The 19696-nt window shown below is 43.4% G+C and overlaps 1 protein-coding gene across 5 annotated transcripts in view; it reads left to right on the forward strand.

Moving 5' to 3' along the window:
- Positions 1–19696, forward strand: part of LOC125466178 (corticotropin-releasing factor receptor 1-like) — a 271407-nt gene that overhangs the window by 165728 nt on the left and 85983 nt on the right. For all 5 annotated transcript variants that reach the window (XM_059638669.1, XM_059638671.1, XM_059638672.1 and 2 more), the window contains 2 exons: positions 1563–1680; positions 6169–6322. In XM_059638669.1, coding sequence (XP_059494652.1) covers positions 1563–1680; positions 6169–6322 — 272 coding nt within the window. The remainder of the gene's footprint in view (positions 1–1562; positions 1681–6168; positions 6323–19696) is intronic.

A 19696-nucleotide genomic window follows, 5' to 3' on the forward strand; every position in this document is an offset into this window, starting at 1 on the left:
ACAAAGCAGGCCAAGCAGCATCTCAGGAGCACAAAAGCTGATGTTTCGGGCCTAGACCCTTCATCAGAGACGGGGATGGGGAGAGGGAACTGGAAATAAATAGGGAGAGAGGGGGAGGCGGGCCGAAGATGGAGAGAAAACAAGATAGGTAGAGAGGACAGTATAGGTGAGGAGGTAGGGAGGGGATAGGTCAGTCCAGGGAATACGGACAGGTCAACGAGGCGGGATGAGGTGGTAGGTAGGAAATGGAGGTGCGGCTTGAGGTGGGAGGAAGGGATGGGTGAGAGGAAGAACAGGTTAGGGAGGCGGAGACAGGTTGGACTGGTTTTGGGATGCAGTGGGTGGGGGGGGAAGAGCTGGGCTGGTTGTGTGGTAACCTCTTCCCTTTAATGTATTTATAAAACATCTTAATATTCTCCCTAATCCTGTTCACAAGTCCTTTTTCATGTACCATTTTTGCTCTTCTAATTGCTCAGTGAAATTCCCTCTTGCACTACCTATATTCCTCTAGGGCAGCAGCTGAATTGCTTGCTCTGAACTTGCTACAAGTCTTTTCCTTTTCCTCTTCCTCATCCATGAATTGTCCCAGCCATTATCGCTGCCACGTTTCTCCCTAAAGCGTACTCATCGGACCTGTACTCTCCCCAGCAACTTTATGAATGATCCTACCCTGCTGTAGATGAAGGGTCTAGGCCCGAAATGTCAGCTTTTGTGCTCCTAAGATGCTGCTTGGCCTGCTGTGTTCATCTAGCTCCACACTTTGTTATTTGGATTCCCCAGCATCTGCAGTTCGCATTATCACTGATACAATAAAGTCCTTGACTTTATTTACATCACTACCACTGGCAGCATAAAAAGGTTCTGCACCACACCCCTTTGCATCTCTTGCCCAAAACCCTAATCTGTCTCTCTTCAACTTTATGCTACCAAAATATACAAATAACTCTTCTTTGTTACATTTTTCAAAACTTTTGGCAATCTTTTACACATCTGGCAAATCACCACTTGATCCTACTGCCCTAAGGCTGGCAACTTTAGCTTCTTCAACCCAATTTCATGTGAGTATTAGGGGCAAGAGGGTAGTTAGGAAATGGATGGGTGTTCTCAAGGAGAGAGGAAGGAGTTTATTCACGGAACCAGTTGAAATCACAGAGCAGGTTTCTCCAAACACAGTAACACCAACCACAATATGCAGTGAGTGACTATACCTGAATAAAATCCAACAGATACATCTTAAGCACACAGTCTTACCTGTGTTGACAGTAACAAGGTGATCATGTCCAAGCACACATTCACAAAATGACTGTGAGTAGACATTCATTCAGTCACAAGTTTATTGTAGCTAAACACAGCTGTAGTGACTGTACCTGAATCAGTGTCAGCTACAATGCCTAAGCCTTCTTGGAGTATGGAATCGTAAAGTATCTGCATCTAAACACATTGCTTCAGAGTGACTTTTTTGTGAACACAGTGAGTACATACATAGCAAGTAATATAGAGCAAAGAAACATCATGACTGGTCATCTGAAAAAGAAAACATTTTTGTTTTAATTCCACATTAGGAGTATCCGATGTCTTCGGAACATTATCCACTGGAATCTGATTTCCACCTTTATCCTACGTAATGCCACCTGGTTTGTGCTACAGAAGATTGATCCCAGGATTCATGCAAGTAATAAGGTTGGTCATGTTGCACATTGTAGGGAGTTCACTTTGGCAGGATTCCTTGATGGATGACTGCTGGACTCTATTTTCTTTGGTTTTTGGGCAGCACAGTGTCTCAGTGGTTAGCATTACTGTCTCACAGCACCAGGGATCTGGGTTCAATTCCACCCTTGATTTGCTGTCTGAGAGGAGTTTGCACATTCTCCCCGTATCTGTGTAGGTTTCTGCTGGTTCCCTCCCAAAGTGCGAAGATGTGCTGGTTGGTTGAATTGGCCATGAGCGACATGGGGATGGTGTAAGGGATGGGTCTGGGTGGAATGTTCTTTGCAGGGTTGATTTGGACCTGATGGGCTTAATGGCCTGCTTCCACACTGTCAGGATCCAATGGTTATGGCAGGCTACAGCATAGGAAAGTTGCGGGTGGGGGAAAAAAAGACATCTGGGGGAGGGCGCGTGAGCAGATGTATACAGAGCAGTGATGTCCTAAGATAAGATTTGCTTTCCTGAAATATATTCGGGGAGCTTCTTGTGTCATCATGTGGAAGGCTCAACAATGGATGGGGCAGTGCTGGTTCTGGTTCTAGGGAAAAGCTGGGCAAGTGTTTGATATGGCAGTGGGGGAACATTTTAGCACTAATGACCACAACACAGTACGGGTTAAATTTGTTATGGACAAGGAAAAAGACGGCTAGTAAAAGATGGCTTTGTTGGAGGATGGGGGAGGAGGTAGATTTTATTTAATAAACAGGTCAGCTCCTAGTGCGTACATCTACAGCAGGGTAGGATCATTCATAAAGTTGCTGGGGAGAGTACAGGTCCGATGAGTACGCTTTAGGGAGAAACGTGGCAGCGATAATGGCTGGGACAATTCATGGATGAGGAAGAGGAAAAGGAAAAGACTTGTAGCAAGTTCAGAGCAAGCAATTCAGCTGCTGCCCTAGAGGAATATAGGTAGTGCAAGAGGGAATTTCACTGAGCAATTAGAAGAGCAAAAATGGTACATGAAAAAGGACTTGTGAACAGGATTAGGGAGAATATTAAGATGTTTTATAAATACATTAAAGGGAAGAGGTTACCACACAACCAGCCCAGCTCTTCCCCCCCACCCACTGCATCCCAAAACCAGTCCAACCTGTCTCCGCCTCCCTAACCTGTTCTTCCTCTCACCCATCCCTTCCTCCCACCCCAAGCCGCACCCCCATCTACCTACTAACCTCATCCCACCTCCTTGACCTGTCCGTCTTCCCTGGGCTGACCTATCCCCTCCCTACCTCCCCACCTATACTCTCTCCACCTATCTTCTTTTCTCTCCATCTTTGGTCCGCCTCCCCCTCTCTCCCTATTTATTCCAGAACCCTCACCCCATCCCCCTCTCTGATGAAGGGTCTAGGCCCGAAACGTCAGCTTTTGCGCTCCTGAGATGCTGCTTGGCCTGCTGTGTTCATCCAGCCTCACATTTTATTATCTTGGAATTCTCCAGCATCTGCAGTTCCCATTATCTCTGATAAAGTAGGGCCTATTCAGGCAACAGTGTTTGCTGTGAGGAGGATGCCAAGAGGCTGCAGGGTGATTTGGACAGACTGGCTGAGTGGACAGATACTTGGCAATTGCCATATAATGTGGATAAATGTGAGGTTATCCACCTTGATAACAAAAACGGGAATGCAGGTTATTATCTGAATGGTGGCACATTAGAAAAAGGTGAGTTGCAGTGAGACCTGGGTGTCATGGTGGAACAGCCACTGAAGGGTGGCATGCAGATACAGGAGGCAGTGAGGAAAGCTAATGGCATGCTGGCCTTCATAACAAGAGGATTTGAATGTAGGAGTAAGGATGTCTTGCTGCAGTTATACAGGGCCTTCATGGGGCCACACTGAGTACTGTGTACAGCTTTGGCCTCGTAGCATGAGGAAGGAAATTCTTGCTAAGAGGCAGTCCAGAAAATGTTCACAAGACTGGTTCCTGGGATTGCAAGACTGACATATGAGGAAAGACTGGATTGATGCTTTGTATTTGCTGAAATTTAGAAAAATAAGGAGGGAATCCAGAAACATACATAATCCTGATCCGACTGGATGGGGCAGATGCAGGAAGAATGTTCCCAATGTTGGGGAAGTCCAGAACTAGGGGATCACAGTCTAAGAATAAGGGGTAAGTCATTCAGGACTGAGATGAGGAAGAATTTCTTCACAGAATTATGAGCACGTGGAATTCTCTACCACAGAATGCCGTTAGGGCCAACACTGGATATATCCAAGAGGGAGCTGGATGTAGGCCTTGCAGCTAAAAGGGTCAAGGAATATGGAGAGAAAGCAGGAATGAGATACTGAAATTAGATGATCAGCCACAATAATATCGAATGGTGGTGCAGCTCGAAGGGTTGAATGGCGGACTCCTGCACCTGTTTTTACGTTTCTACATTTCTACTAGGGACCCAAGTGCAACCTAAGTGTGAAGCCGCAGGATATTGGAAGGGTGTTAAATGAATACTTATCTTTAGTCTTCACTTTGCAAGAGGGGAAGGTAGGTATGAAAATCAGGGTAAGGGACTGTGAGGAACTTGCAAAGTTAGACACAGGAAATGGGGAAGTGCTAGAGGCTCTGTTTGGCTAAAAAAATAGACAAATCCCTTGGCCCAGATGAATTTCATCCCAGGCTGGTGTGGGAGATGAGGCAAGAAATTGCAGGGACTCTGACAATTTTTTAAAATTTCTCTCTAGGCATGTAGCAAGTACTATAGGCCTGGGAAATGGCTAATTTGTTCCCACATTTCAGGAAGGACGGTAGAGATGAATCAGGAAACTATAGACTAGTGACTCTCACTGCAGTAAGGAAACTATAGGAGAAAATTCTGAAGGTGTAAATTAATAACCCATGCCTTTCCAAGTGGGTAATTAGTGATAGTCAGCATGGCTTTGTCACAGGAAGGCCGTGCCTAACAAATTTGTCAGAAATTTTTGAAAATGTGATCACGTGTGGATGAAGCAAGTTCAGTTGATGTAATTTAGATTGATTTTAGCCAAACATTTGGCAAGGTCCCACATGTGATACTGATTGAGATTGAGGGAAGAAACTGACTTAGTAATAGAACACAAAGGCCAAAGGCTATTTGAGTGACTACAGGCTGGTGTACAGTAGTGTGCCACAGGGATTAGTACTGGAACAGTTGTTGTTTGTTATGTACATAAATGATATGGATGAAAGTGTGGGAAAAATGTTAAGCAGGTTTGTAGATGACACCAAGATTGGTAAGGTGGTTGAAACTGACGAAGATGGTTGTAGATTGTGGGAAAACATAGATGAGTTGATCTGATGGCAGTGGCAAATGGCACTTTGGAAGAAACAAGATGAGAGTGTACGAATGAATGGCAGGACAGTGGTAGCTTAGAGGAAGAGAGGGATCTTAGGGTAATTATTCACAGATCTCTGAAGGCAGCAGAGCAAGTGAATAGGATAGTTAAGCTGGCATATGGGATACTTGCTTTCAGCAGTTGTGGCTTAGAATATAAAAGCAAAGAGGTAATGTTGGAGTTGTACAGAGCATTGGTTAGGAGTATTGTGTGCAGTCCTCGTCACCTCACGACAGAGGGATGTGATGGCACTGGAGTGGCTACAGAGGAGGCTCATCAGCATGTTGTCTGAGATGAAAAAGTTGGGCTTTATGGACAGACTAGATTGGCTTGGATTGTTTTCTGTAGAGCAGAGAAGACTGTGGGGGTACAAGAATATGACTGGTATGGACACGGTGAATAGACAGCAGTCTTGGTTGAGCAGTCAATCATGGGGTCATAGTTTTAAGGTAAGGCGCAGGAGGTTCAGAGGGGATTTGAGAAAAAGAAAAATTCATAGAATCATTCAGCCTATCAAGCCCACATTAGCCCTCCAAATAGCGTCCCATCCAGACAAACACCCTTGCCTATAACCCGGCATTCCCCATGGCCAACCCACTAAATCTGCACATCTTTTGGACTGTGCAAGGAAATCCACACTGACAGGGAGAATATGCAAACTCCACACAGTCATCCAAGACTGGTATTGAACCTGGTTTCTGGGCAATGTGAGGCAGCAGTGCCACCCTATTTTCACTGAGGGGGTGGTGGGATTCTGGAATGCACTACTTGGGAAGGTTGTGAAGACCGGAAACCTTACAACTTTTAAAAATATTTGGATGAGCACTTGAAATATCATAACGTTTAAGGATATGGGGCAAGTGCACGAAATTAGGATTAGCACACTTTTAGACTTGATGGGCCAAAAGGTCTTTTCTGCACTGTCTGACTCTGATTCTGTTTGGTAACTATGTCTTTTGATTAGTGATAGTGATAAAGGTTTGCAACTGAGCGTTTTTCTTCTAATAAATGTTAATAACTAATCCCACGTTGGGAGAGTAGGTAGCCAGTGATTGATTGTTAATAGGGTGATTTGAGGAATCAATAGTTATTAATCATCTGCATGAACAAAAGGTAATCATGTTAATTGATTTTTATTTGTCTCCCATTTTAGGTCTGGTGCCGATTGGTCACAGCTGTTTATAATTACTTTTGTGTGACTAATTTCTTCTGGATGTTTGGTGAGGGCTGCTACCTCCACACAGCAATTGTCCTGACCTACTCCACAAATAAACTGCGCAAATGGATGTTCCTCTGCATTGGCTGGTGTGAGTTTTTGACTTCCTAAAGCTTGGGCTTTGCATGTGCTCACATCTGGGGCTATAAGTTCAGAAATAACCTTGTGAATTTCTGAACATTCTGATAAACTGAACAATCTGGTGCTGTGAGGTATTCCCAGCTCAAGTTGAGACCAGCTTATCAGTGGAATCAGGAGTTTGAGTGCTGAATGATGTTTAGTTTTAACAATGAGCCCAGAAAAGGAATTGTTTTAGAAAATAGTGGATTGGGAAGCCTTTCTGCCTCATTTTATACAATATTAACATTTTTCTAGTCCAAATATAATCAGCAAGATCTTCAAGATTAAAACTCAAACATATCCAAACATCTATAAAACAGTGCACAAAAATGAAACTTTGCCAGCATCTTAAATGTGATGTTGGACAATGGGAAGTGTAGGATGTTGAATCTGGCAATTTTTTTTTGCCCATGAACCTATGGTCCCATTTGGTCAAATGCCAAGTGGAGATCATCTCTGGCAAAGTAGGCAGAATCCAAGGAAATCATTCGAGAGTGGTCAATAGATGTAGAATCATGAAATCACACAAGTGCTGCATAAAAGGAAGCCATTCAGCTGATCATGTGTACACTGATTCTGCAAATGAGTATCATGACTTATTGTCATTATCCAGCCTTTTCCTAATTATTGCTACTTCAGTAACCATCTGTAACCAATACCCTCTGTCTTCCAGTTTTAAGTGCCTGACCCAATCAGGCACTGCTGTAATTTTCAGGAAAGCCTTTTAGGGAGAACCTCTAATTCTTAAGATCTTGGTATTCATGTGGCACAGTGTCTTCAGTGCTGCGCATTTTGTCGTTTTTTTTGTCAAAAATCTAGAGTTGACCTAGTAGCCAGTGTGCACGGCAACACATTTCACACTTGAAAGTTTAGCTAGAGGATGTAGTTAGGTCAAGGAAATTCTCTTGAGGTTGGGACTTTTGTAAGATACATTAGATGGTTTATGAAAATTGGAGCCCGAGTTTGGATTTTCAGCAGTTAGAACATAGAACATAGAACAGTACAGCACAGAACAGGCCCTTCAGCCCACACTGTTGTGCCGACCATTGATCCTCATGTATGCACCCTCAAATTTCTGTGACCATATACATGTCCAGCAGTCTCTTAAATGGCCCCAATGACCTTGCTTCCACAACTGCTGCTGGCAACGCATTCCATGCTCTCACAACTCTCTGCGTAAAGAACCTGCCTCTGACATCCCCTCTATACTTTCCACCAACCAGCTTAAAACTATGACCCCTCGTGCTAGCCATTTCTGCCCTGGGAAATAGTCTCTGGCTATCAACTCTATCTATGCCTCTCATTATCTTGTATACCTCAATTAGGTCCCCTCTCCTCCTCCTTTTCTCCAATGAAAAGAGACCGAGCTCAGTCAACCTCTCTTCATAAGATAAGCCCTCCAGTCCAGGCAGCATCCTGGTAAACCTCCTCTGAACCCTCTCCAAAGCATCCACATCTTTCCTATAATAGCCCAGAACTGGACGCAGTATTCCAAGTACGGTCTAACCAAAGTTTTATAGAGCTGCAACAAGATCTCACGACTCTTAAACTCAATCCCCCTGTTAATGAAAGCCAAAACACCATATGCTTTCTTAACAACCCTGTCCACTTGGGTGGCCATTTTAAGGGATCTATGTATCTGCACACCAAGATCCCTGTTCCTCCACGCTGCCAAGAATCCTATCCTTAATCCTGTACTCAGCTTTCAAATTCGACCTTCCAAAATGCATCACCTCGCATTTATCCAGGTTGAACTCCATCTGCCACCTCTCAGCCCATCTCTGCATCCTGTCAATGTCCCGCTGCAGCCTACAACAGCCCTCTACACTGTCAACGACACCTCCGACCTTTGTGTCGTCTGCAAACTTGCTGACCCATCCTTCAATTCCCTCATCCAAGTCATTAATAAAAATTACAAACAGTAGAGGCCCAAGGACAGAGCCCTGTGGAACCCCACTCACCACTGACTTCCAGGCGGAATATTTTCCTTCTACTACCACTCGCTGTCTTCTGTTGGCCAGCCAATTCTGTATCCAGGCAGCTAAGTTCCCCTGTATCCCATTCCTCCTGACCTTCTGAATGAGCCTACCATGGGGGACCTTATCAAATGCCTTACTGAAGTCCATATACACCACATCCACAGCTCGACCCTCATCAACTTTTCTAGTCACATCCTCAAAAAACTCGATAAGGTTTGTAAGGCATGACCTACCCCTCACAAAGCCGTGTTGACTGTATTTGATCAAGCCATGCTCTTCCAGATGGTCATAAATCTTATCCCTCAGAATCCTTTCTAACACCTTGCAGACGACAGACGTGAGACTTACCGGTCTATAATTGCCGGGAATTTCCCTATTTCCTTTCTTGAAGAGAGGAATTACATTTGCCTCTCTCCAGTCCTCAGGTACGACTCCAGTGGAGAGCGAGGATGCAAAGATCTTCGCAAGTGGCGAAGCAATTGCATTTCTCGCTTCCCAAAGCAGCCGAGGACAAATCTGATCCGGGCCTGGCGACTTGTCAATCTTAATGTTTGACAAAATTTTCAGTACATCAGCTTCCTCTATCTCTATCCATTCCAGCATGCACACCTGCTCTTCAAAGGTTTCATTCACTACACAGTTCGTTTCTTTCGTAAAGACAGAAGCAAAAAACTCATTTAGGGCTTCCCCTACCTCCTCAGGCTCCACACACAAGTTCCCTATGCTATCCCTGATTGGCCCTACTCTTTCTTTGACCATTCTCTTATTCCTCACGTAAGTGTAAAATGCCTTTGTGTTTTCCCGGATTCCTTCTGCCAAGCCTTTCTCGTGCCCCCTCCTGGCTCTCCTCAGACCATTTTTGAGCTCCTTCCTTGCCTGCATGTTTGGCACAGATCAATCCCTGGATTTGCATTCTGAAACGTCCAATGTATTTTGACAGATTTCCTAAATCCCTATGCAGTCCCCAAGTTGGAGATACATAATCAGATCATTAAAACTTCCCCCAGGGTCTCCAAACATCCCCCACACCTTGCGTGCTCCCTAGACTCCACACAATACCTGAGAACCTGCACACTCTCCTAGGCATTATATATTCCTACAGACTGTACACAATCCCTCAGACTCTGTACTCTCCATTCCAGGCCACAGGCTTGACACTTTTAACCATATCCTGTGCATTGCCCCAGCCCTAAATGTTTCAGACTCTAGACACTTCCCCAGACTTGACATATTCCTCCAGACCTTGCCACCAGCCCAACTTAGGCTTTACAATGTTCATAAATAGTCTTCGCTGGATTGGGCTAAACTGAAATGAGGGGGGATAAAAATATTGTTTTAAAAACCAAGGGGTGTTGAAGAATTTCTTCACTATTTTTAAAAAAAGGTACCCCGACACATCGTAAATGCTGGCTACTCTAGTTTTGTTCAAGCTGTTGGTCAAATGGTGACAGGTTATCCACAACAAAGGCTTTCTACCTGCCAACAACAATGTGATTGGCTCCCATGTAGCTGAACAGCTTGGGGGCAAGAGTGTTTAGGCCAAAAGCAAACTAACTTCTAGAAGGAGAGGAACTGTTTAGCTCTGTAGTAAAAAGCGTCTCAAACATGAAGATAGCCAGCTTATTTGACCTCATCAGGACTGTGACTTTTAATAAGCCAGAGACCTTTATCAGGCCTGTGTCAAAATGTCGTCCTGTGCCTCCTGTAAACAAAAGAAAACACCTGCAGAAGGAAGGCTGAGAAGCAATCTGATTAACAAAAGGATCATCTGAACAAACCCTGTAGACAGGGAGCATTAAACTGCTTCCAGTCCTTTCATCTGCCTATAACAGCCATGTTCTCCTTGTGCCTGTCAACATGCCTGAGTACAGCAGAAATTCTATAAGTCGGTTAAAGTTTTGATTATTATAGTTGTATGTAGTATTTTTAATAAGTAATTAGATTAGATTCCCTACAGTGTGGAAACAGGCCCTTTGGCCCAACAAGTCCACACCGCCCCTTGAAGCATCCCACCCAGACTTATCCCACACACCCCTGAACACTACGGGCAATTTAGCATGGCCGATCCACCTAGCCTACACATCTTTGGACTGTGGGAGGAAACCCAGGCAGACACGGGGAGAATGTGCAAACTCCACACAGACAATCGCCCGAGGCTGGAATCAAACCTCATTCTAATAATTCTTGTTAAGTATAGAAATCTGTTCTGAGCTTTCTGGAGTCCTGGCAAATAGTAAGGTAGATAAACTGGGGAATTTGCTGTTCTTCTAAAATTCTTAACGTTTATAATAGCTGTGGGAATGGTTGATTTCTAACAGATAGTTCAGTTAGTTGTGACAAAGTTTGAGGGCTCATCTGGGAGAAATTTGAATCAAATGAGGATTTGGGTATGGTATTTGTAAATAACATAGTAAAGGAGAATACCTGATCTACACTGCATTTAAGACATGGCCCTTGAAACAAAGGGTTTCCTGCAGGTGATAGATTTGCCTCTGGCAGTGTTAACAGAAGCGCAAAGACCAACGTTAGATCTCAATTTCCAATGAGAATCCGAGTTGCGGGGTTGTTTCCAGTGACCTTCATTGCAGCTTTCTCCAGATCAATAAAGGTACACAAAAAGCATCAGAATGTCTTATACCGTTTGAACTTGGAACACACATGCCCCTCCTTTGTTTACAATTGGTCAGTGGTGACAAGTTATCACTTTGTAATTGGTTCTGGTACAGCACCTTAGCCAGTTCAAGCTTGCCTCAGCAATTTATTTGCTGTTGTGTTAGTGGTTTAAATATTAATAGCCCATAACCCAAAGAAGTACTGTCGCACCCAGTAGTTTCAATGTGTTTCCAATTAAGCTAATCATGTTACTGAGTGACAAAGATGGACAGGCTTGTGATCCACCCCTGGTTCTCCATGGTGTTACCAGACTTTGCTATCTCCCTGTACTGATATGGGATGGGGGGGTTGCTTTTACTATGAGACGGTTTGAATCTTTTCCTCTAATGGTTTTAGAGATTATTTTGTACATAGGTGGACATCCTTTATTCATTCATGGGATGAGGGCATTGCTAGCTAGGCCAGCATTTGTTGCTGATCCCTAATTGCCAAGAGTGCAGTTATGGGTCAACCACATTGCTGTAGGACTGGAGTCACATACAGACCAGATCAGTTAAGGATGGCAATTTTTTTCCCTAAAATATGTTAGTGGACCAGGTGTTCTTTTCCACACAACTGGCAAAGGCTTGGCAGTCATCATTAGACCTTTAATTCCAGATATTTATAGAATTCAGATTCCACCAGCTGCGATGGTGGGTTTTGAACCCAAGTGCCCAGAGCATTACCTGGGTCTCTGGATTAACAGTCCAGGGTAATACCTAGGCCATTGCCTTTCCATGATCTATAACAACTTCAGAATCTATATCTATGACTATCTGAAAAATAATAATTAAAATCTACTCTTAGTACTGCAACAGAACAATCAAGTAATTCAAGAGCACAAATTAATGTGAAATGTTCTTATCTATGTCTTAAACAACTGCTGCTGCACATCCTATCTTAGCCCAGTAACCTCGGGTCTACAGTGCTGCTATTGTTCTACTAGTGAAGATTGCATTAAGTAAATATGTTCCCAAGTTCTCGAACTGCTATCAGTAATTTTCTGCTGTATTAGCCATGGGTAGCTTTTGGCCATTTTGTGTTGTTCAGTCATGAACAGGCTTCACAACCAGGTTGATTGACTTGACTAGTAAACTGGTAGTTGCATTGCCTAGCAAAGCTAGGAAGGGAGAGTTAATTAAGGTGCCAGCACGGTACTTGGGTTTAGAGTACCAACAAAAAGAGATCATATGCTCTGGGGAGTGACATTTTAGAATTAGATGATGTTTCGTTATGGTTAGAGCTTGAGCTCAACGATACAATAAAAGAAATTAGGAGATGGCAGACACAAAGGTAAGGAGAGGGAAATACAAATGAAAATAATGGAAATGAGAAGACTAGAATTAGTAATCTAGAATTAGAAATAAAAGCAGAAAATGCTGTAAAAGCTCAGGTCTTCCAGCATCTGAGGTGGTGAGAACTGGAGTCATAATTTAATGTCCAGAAAGGCAATTTTTAAGTTTGTACAAGCCCTACTAATTTGAGTAAAAGGACATGAGGGTGTTCTCCATATCATTTGAGAAAATGACTAGACAATGAATTGGGGGATAGCACAAATTGACAGATTAAGCACAATAAATTTCTGCTTCACTGTCAGGGGAGGTTTCTAGGAATTATGGCACTTGGAAAACTACGTTGGCTGCAAGTGAGTGAGAGCCTAGGGCAGATAGATAAAAGTTTCAGAATTTAAGGAATAGCAGGAAAATCTGGTAGTGAATTCAAGGTTAAGTGAAGTAATTTTGACAGTTGTGTACCTGTCAAATTCTTGTAATTTTCGACCACTCATCACTTGACACACAAGAATAAAGTAAGAATGAGGCAAAAGGAGAGACAGACAGTTCTCAGTGAACCTCTGGTAATTTGGCTAGCTAATGTAGAAATACTGGAATAGTTAGACGTTATGTTCTCATATTTATACTAATCAGCCATGGCTGAATGGCAGAGCAGACAATAGGCTGAATGGCCCAATTTCTGCTCCTATGTCTTATGGTTATTTTTAGAGAAAGGACAACAGGAGGATCTTGTAAGATGACTGAGAAAGTGAAAGGTTACGTAGAGATAAATCTGGATCTCTTCATTAGCTAGATATGATGTGGATGTAGTCAGGACCAATTTAAATAATATCTTTATCAGTTGAATGCAGTCAGAGGAACTGGAGTTCATCTCTAACGTTAGTTTCAAAGCTGGATGGATTAGCTTGACTCTGTACTGATTTTTGGAATGTTAAATATGGTTGTGAAGACAAGTGTGTACCAATTTGAATGGTTAGAAGATTGCATGATTATTACGTTGTCTTATTGCTAAGTTTGATCTATTGAAGAGGTACTAGAACAGTTGGAAAGACAATTGTGGGACTAAGCGCATTTTGCTGTGGCACCATTTGTGAGCTTGCAGCATTGAGACAGTTCACATGCTTAGAGTCATAGAGTCATATAGCATGGAAGCAGACCCTTTGGTCCAATCAGTCCATGACGACCATAATCTGAAACTAAACTAGTCTCATCTACCTGCACTTGACCCATATCCCTCCAAACATTTCTTGTTTATATACTTATCCAACTGTCTTTTAAACATTGTAAATGTACCCCCATCCACCACTTCTTCTGGAGGTTCTTTTCACACAAATCACATGGTATAAAATTTGCCCCTCATGACTTTTTTAAAATCTTTCTGCTGGCCCCACAAAAATATGTCCCCTTGTCTTGAAATCCCCTATCCTGATGATAGAACACCTGACTCTATCTATACCCCTCATTTTTTAAATAAACCTCTAAGGTCATCTCTTAACCTCCTACACCCCAGTGAAAGAAGTCCCAGCCTATCCAGACCCAATAACTCTAACCCTCCATGCCTGGCAATATAGAACATAGAACATAACAGCCCAGTACAGGCCCTTCGGCCCTTGATGTAGTGCTGACCTGCCATACCAATCTGAAGCCCATCTAACCTACACTATTCCATGTACGTCCATATGCTTGTCCAATGACAACTTAAATGTACTTAAAGTTGGCGAATCTACTACCGTTGCAGGCAAAGCGTTCTATACCCTTACTACTCTGAGTAAAGAAACTACCTCTGACATCTGTCCTATATCTTGCACCTCTTAATTTAAAGCTATGCTCCCTCCTGCTCACCATCACCATCCTAAGAAAAAGGCTGTCCCTATCCACCCTATCTAACCCTCTGATTATCTTATATGTCTCAATTAAGTCACCTCTCAGCCTCCTTCTCTCGAACGAAAACGGCCTCAAGTCCCTCAGCTTTCCTCATATGACCTTCCTTCCATACCAGGCAACATCCTAGTAAATCTCCTCTGCACCCTTTCCAAAGCTTACACATCCTTCTTATAATGCAGTGACCAGAACTGTATGCAATACTCCAAGTGCGGCCGCACCAGAGTTTTGTACAGCTGCACCATAACCTCTTGGTTCCGGAACCCGATCCCTCTATTAATAAAAGCTAAAACACTGTATGCCTTCTTAACAGCCCTGTCAACCTGGGTGGCAACTTTCATGGATCTGTGTACATGGACACCGAGATCTCTCTGCTCATCTACACTACAAGAATCTTACCATTAGCCCAGTACTTTGCCTTCTGGTTACTCCTACCAAAGTGCATCACCTCACACTTGTCTGCATTAAACTCCACAGTCTGCATTAAGCTCTGCAGCTTATCTATGTCTCTCTGTAACCTACAACATCCTTCGTCACTATCCACAACTCCACCGACCTTGGTGTCATCTGCAAATTTACTAACCCACCCTTCTACACCCTCATCCAGGTCGTTATAAAAATGACAAACAGCAGTGGACCCAACACTGAACCTTGCGGTACACCACCAGTAACTGGACTCCAGGATGAACATTTTCCATCACAGTATACTCCTGCTGCCTTTATACTCCTCCAAGGATTTACTCAATCCCAGCTGTCTATACCTGATATATGGTTCCTTCTTTCTCTTGACCAGAGCCTCAGTTTCTCTAGTCATCATGCATTCCCTACATTACCAACCTTTCCCTTTGCACTAACAGGAATGTACTGCCCCTGAGCTTTCATTATAAGAACACCACCACCCTCTGTCCTCTTTCAGCAAGCAATTTCTGATCCAAACTGGTATATCTCCCACTATCCCATTCCTCCGCATTTTGTACAATAGCCTACTGTGGGGAACCTTATCGAAAGCCTTGCTGAAATCCATATACACCACATCAACCGGTTTACTCTCATCTACCTGTTTGGTCACCTTCTCAAAGAGCTCAATAAGGTTTGTGAGGCATGACCTACCCTTCACAAAACCATGCTGACTATCTCCAATCAAATTAATCTTTTCTAAATGATTATAAATCCTATCTCTTATAACCTTTTCCAACACTTGACCAACAACTGAGGTAAGGCTCACTGGTCTATAATTACCAGGGTTGTCTCTACCCCCCTTCTTGAACAGGGGAACCACATTTGCTATCCTCCAGTCTTCTGGCACTATTCCTGTAGACAATGACGAGTTAAAGATCAATGCCAAAGGCTCGGTAATCTCCTCCCTGGCTTCCCAGAGGATCCTAGGATAAATCCCATCCGGCCCAGGGGACTTATCTATTTCACACTCTGTAGGATTTCTAATATCTCTTCCTCGTGAACCTCAATCCCACCTAGTCTAGTAGCCTGTATCTCAGTATTCTCCTCGCCAACGCTGTTATTTTCTAGAGTGAATACTGTCAAAAAATATTCATTTAGTGCTTCCCCTATTTTCTCTGACTCCACACACAACCTCCCACTACTATCCTTGATTGGCCCTAATCTTACTCTCGTCATTCTTTTATTCCTTAAATACCTATAGAAAGCCTTAGGGTTTACCCTGATCCTATCCGCCAACAACTTCTCATGTCTCCTCCTGGCTCTTCTGAGCTCTCTCTTTAGGTCTTTCCTGGCTACCTTGTAACCCTCAAGCGCCCTAATTGAGCTTTCACATCTCATCCTAATATAAGCCTCCTTCTTCCTCTTGACCAGAGATTCCACCTCCTTCGTAAACCACAGCTCCCACGCTCTACAGCTTCCTCCCTGCCTGACAGGTACATACTTATGTAGGACACACAGCAGCTTTTCCTTGAATAAGCTCCACATTTCTAATGTGCCCATCCCCTGTAGTTTCCCTCCCCATCCTATGTTCCCTAAATCTTGCCTAATCTCATTGTAATTGCCTTTCCCCCAGCTATAACTCTTGCCCAGTGGTATACACCTATCCCTTTCCATCACTAAACATAACAGAATTGTGATCATTATCACCAAAGTCCTTACCTACTTCCAAATCTAACACCTGGCCAGGATCATTACCCAGTACCAAATCTAATGTGGCTTCGCCCCTTGTTGGCATGTACATACTGTGTCAGGAAGTCCTCCTGCACACACTGGACAAAAACTGACCTATCTATAGTACTCGAACTATAGTGTTCCCAGTCAATATTTGGAAAGTTGAAGTCCCCCATGACAACTACCTTCTCTCTCTCACTCCCATCGAGAATCATCTTTGCTATCCTTTCCTCTATATCTCTGGAACTATTCAGAGGCCTATAAAAACCTCCCAACAAGGTGACCTCTCCTTTCCTGTTTCTAACCGCAGCCCATACTACCTCAGTTGATGAGTCCCCAAACATCCTTTCTGCAACTGTAATACTGTCCTTGACCAACAATGCCACACCTCCCCCTCTTTTACCATCTTCTCTGTTCTTACTGAAACATCTAAATCCCAGAACCTGCAACTACCATTCCTGTCCCTGCTCTATCCATGTCTGGTAAATCATCTCTACAATCTTCACTGTCCACTATACCACCAACCTTTGTCGTCCACAAACTTACTAACCATGTTTTTCATATTCTGACTCAAATCATTGACATAAATGACAAACAAAATGTGGACCTAGCACTGATACCTGCGGAACACTGCTAGCCACAGGGCTCTAGCCCAGAAAACAATCCTTCACCATGTGCTCCTAAGATGCTGCTTAGCCTGCTGTGTTCATCCAGCTCCACACTTTGTTACCCCTTCACCATCACTGTCTCCTGTTGTGAAGCCAATTTTGTATCCAGTTGACAAGGTCACCCCTGAATCTCATGTGATCTAACTTTACCAATTAGTCTACCATGTGGAACCTTGACAAAAGCTTTACTAAACTCTACACTGTTTATAATGTTCAAGAGATTCATTTGAACTCAGTTTTTTATATCTAATCTTTATTCTGGACCAGAATCTCAATATCTTCTTTTACCCATTGTTCTCTAAACCTACCAGCCTTACCTTTTACTTGAACAGGAATATAATGACTCTGAGCTCTCTGAAGATTGTTCAGGACTGTGACACCTACCTGAACTTCATAGTTCACTGGACCTGACCTCTCACTGACCATGCTTCTTCCTTATGCAGGGCCATTACCCTTGGTTCCTACACCAATTGTCATCCCCCTGAAGTAAACACAGTTTCTCACTGTTTCACTCTTTCCCTCAGGCCTGGGCGGATCAAATTTAACCTGGTGCAGAGTCTTCTCCCCATTAGCAACTCTGTTGGAGCTATCCCTGTAGTTGCATGAGGGGTGGTCCTATTATAATCGAATAAGAACTGGGTATCCAGTGAATATGTAGGTGGTCTTTTTAAGCCTGCCTTCAAAGTTAGGACTGCTCTTTCTGCCAGACCATTGGATGATAGATGGTATGAAGCTCTCCTCATATGACCAATACAATTTGGCTTCAAGAAATACGTAATTTCATCATGGTAACCCGTTATCTGTGACCATTCTGAGTGGGTGTCCATAATGAATAAAAAAAAAACAGGGCCAATGGAAGGACCTGCATAGTTGACATGTATCCAAGACCAGGCTTTGTCCGGCCATTCCCACGAATGTGGGGAAGCTGCTGGTGTTAATTTTCATCCTTGTTGAACCCTGGGCACGAGCCCAGCAATGCAGCTATATCCACGAAACAATTCACTTTAACATCTTCCTTTTGGAAACTCCATATAACCCTGATAAAGTTCAGCCAGTATCTGGCAGTGATCTTTGCTCAGGACACTTACTTTCCCCCCCATAATAATATACTGTCCTGTACTGTGATCTGGTTTCTCCAGATCCCAGATATTCATAATTCTGGTTGTGACTGCTCCTTGGGTTCCCCCATCACCACCAGATGTTTTAGTTTTGCCAGACCTGGATCTTTGTATCCAAATTCTAAGATTGTCAGCTGTGACCAGAAGTATCCAGAAGATTTAAAACTATTACGTCTTCTTCTAGTGACAATACCACCGGTGGTGTACCTGCCAGCAGGAGGCAGTTCAATGCATCCACATTTGCTACTTTGTCTTCTGCAGTCTTCCAACTTGTAATTATATATGCTCATTATTAGAGCCCACTGCTAAATTCTGCCTGAAGCTGCTGGAAGCACCGCCTTGTCCTCTTTAAGTAGACCTAGTGGAGATTTGTGGCCAATTATTACTGCAAATTTATGTCCATAAAAGTATTGGTGGAACTTTGACTCCAAATATGGCTACCAAACCTTCTCTACCTGGGATTATTTACATTCTGCATTAGCCAAAGTCCTGGATGTATACACTGTTGGGCATTCCGCTCCATTGGGTCACCTATGGGTTAATACTACACCAATGCTGTCCAGGGAAGAATCGCATTGTCAATACCAGATCTCACTTGGGATCATAGTGTGTCAACACCTTAGAATATGATAGCTGTTTCTTCAATTTTCTGAAAGCTATAGCTTGGCTACTCAACCATTTCTGAGGCTGAGTGATGATGGGAACTGCAGATGCTGGAGAATCCAAGATAATAAAGTGTGAAGCTGGATGAACACAGCAGGCCAAGCAGCGTCTCAGGAGCACAAAAGCTGACGTTTCGGCCTAGAAGAAGCAGATGCAAAGCTACTGGGTTGGAGGCTAGGTTATGTATGAAATTCCTCTAAGAATTCATCAGCCCACAGAAAGACTAAGTTTCAGTACAAACATGGGAGCCAGCTTTATCTTCCAACGATGTAACTTGATCTTGTTGACTCTGTAACCTGAATGGGTCACTTGAGGCACCTGGACCACATTTTCCCTTAAGGCATAGGGCCACCTGAGAGATACATCTAAGGACAAGGACCCGTGGGCAGAGCCTTAAAATTAGAGGGGGTAAATTTAAAACTGAAATGAGACGACATTTCTTCAGCCAGAGAGTGGTGGGCTTGTGGAATTCGTTGTCGCAGAGTGCAGTGGAGGGTGGGACGCTGGATGCCTTCAAAGCAGAGATCAACAAATTCTTGATCTCAGAAGGAATCAAGGGCTACGGGGAGAGTGCAGGGAAGTGGTGTTGCAATGCCCATCAGCCATGATTTAAATGGCGAAGTGGACTTGATGGGCCAAATGGCCTTACTTCCACTCCTATGTCTTATGGTCTTATGGACTACATCTAAGTGGACTTTTATTGTTCTTCATTGTTATTAGCATGTAGTCTAGACAAATAGCAACTCAGTGTAGACCTTGTAAAACAGCTCTCCATTGTCTGCTAAAAAATTGCACAGGCAGAGGATACCTGAAATGACACAGTCTTATATACTGGTTCAAGCCCCTATGGATATTAACCCGTTGGGCTTTACAATCGGTATGGCTGGTGTTGCCAGTTCTACGAACTGGACTGGTTTGATGATTCCTTCATTATCCAGCCTTCTGATTTCTGCCTTTACTTA

Source organism: Stegostoma tigrinum, chromosome 31, assembly GCF_030684315.1.
Source record: "Stegostoma tigrinum isolate sSteTig4 chromosome 31, sSteTig4.hap1, whole genome shotgun sequence".
Taxonomy (NCBI): Eukaryota; Metazoa; Chordata; class Chondrichthyes; order Orectolobiformes; family Stegostomatidae; genus Stegostoma; species Stegostoma tigrinum.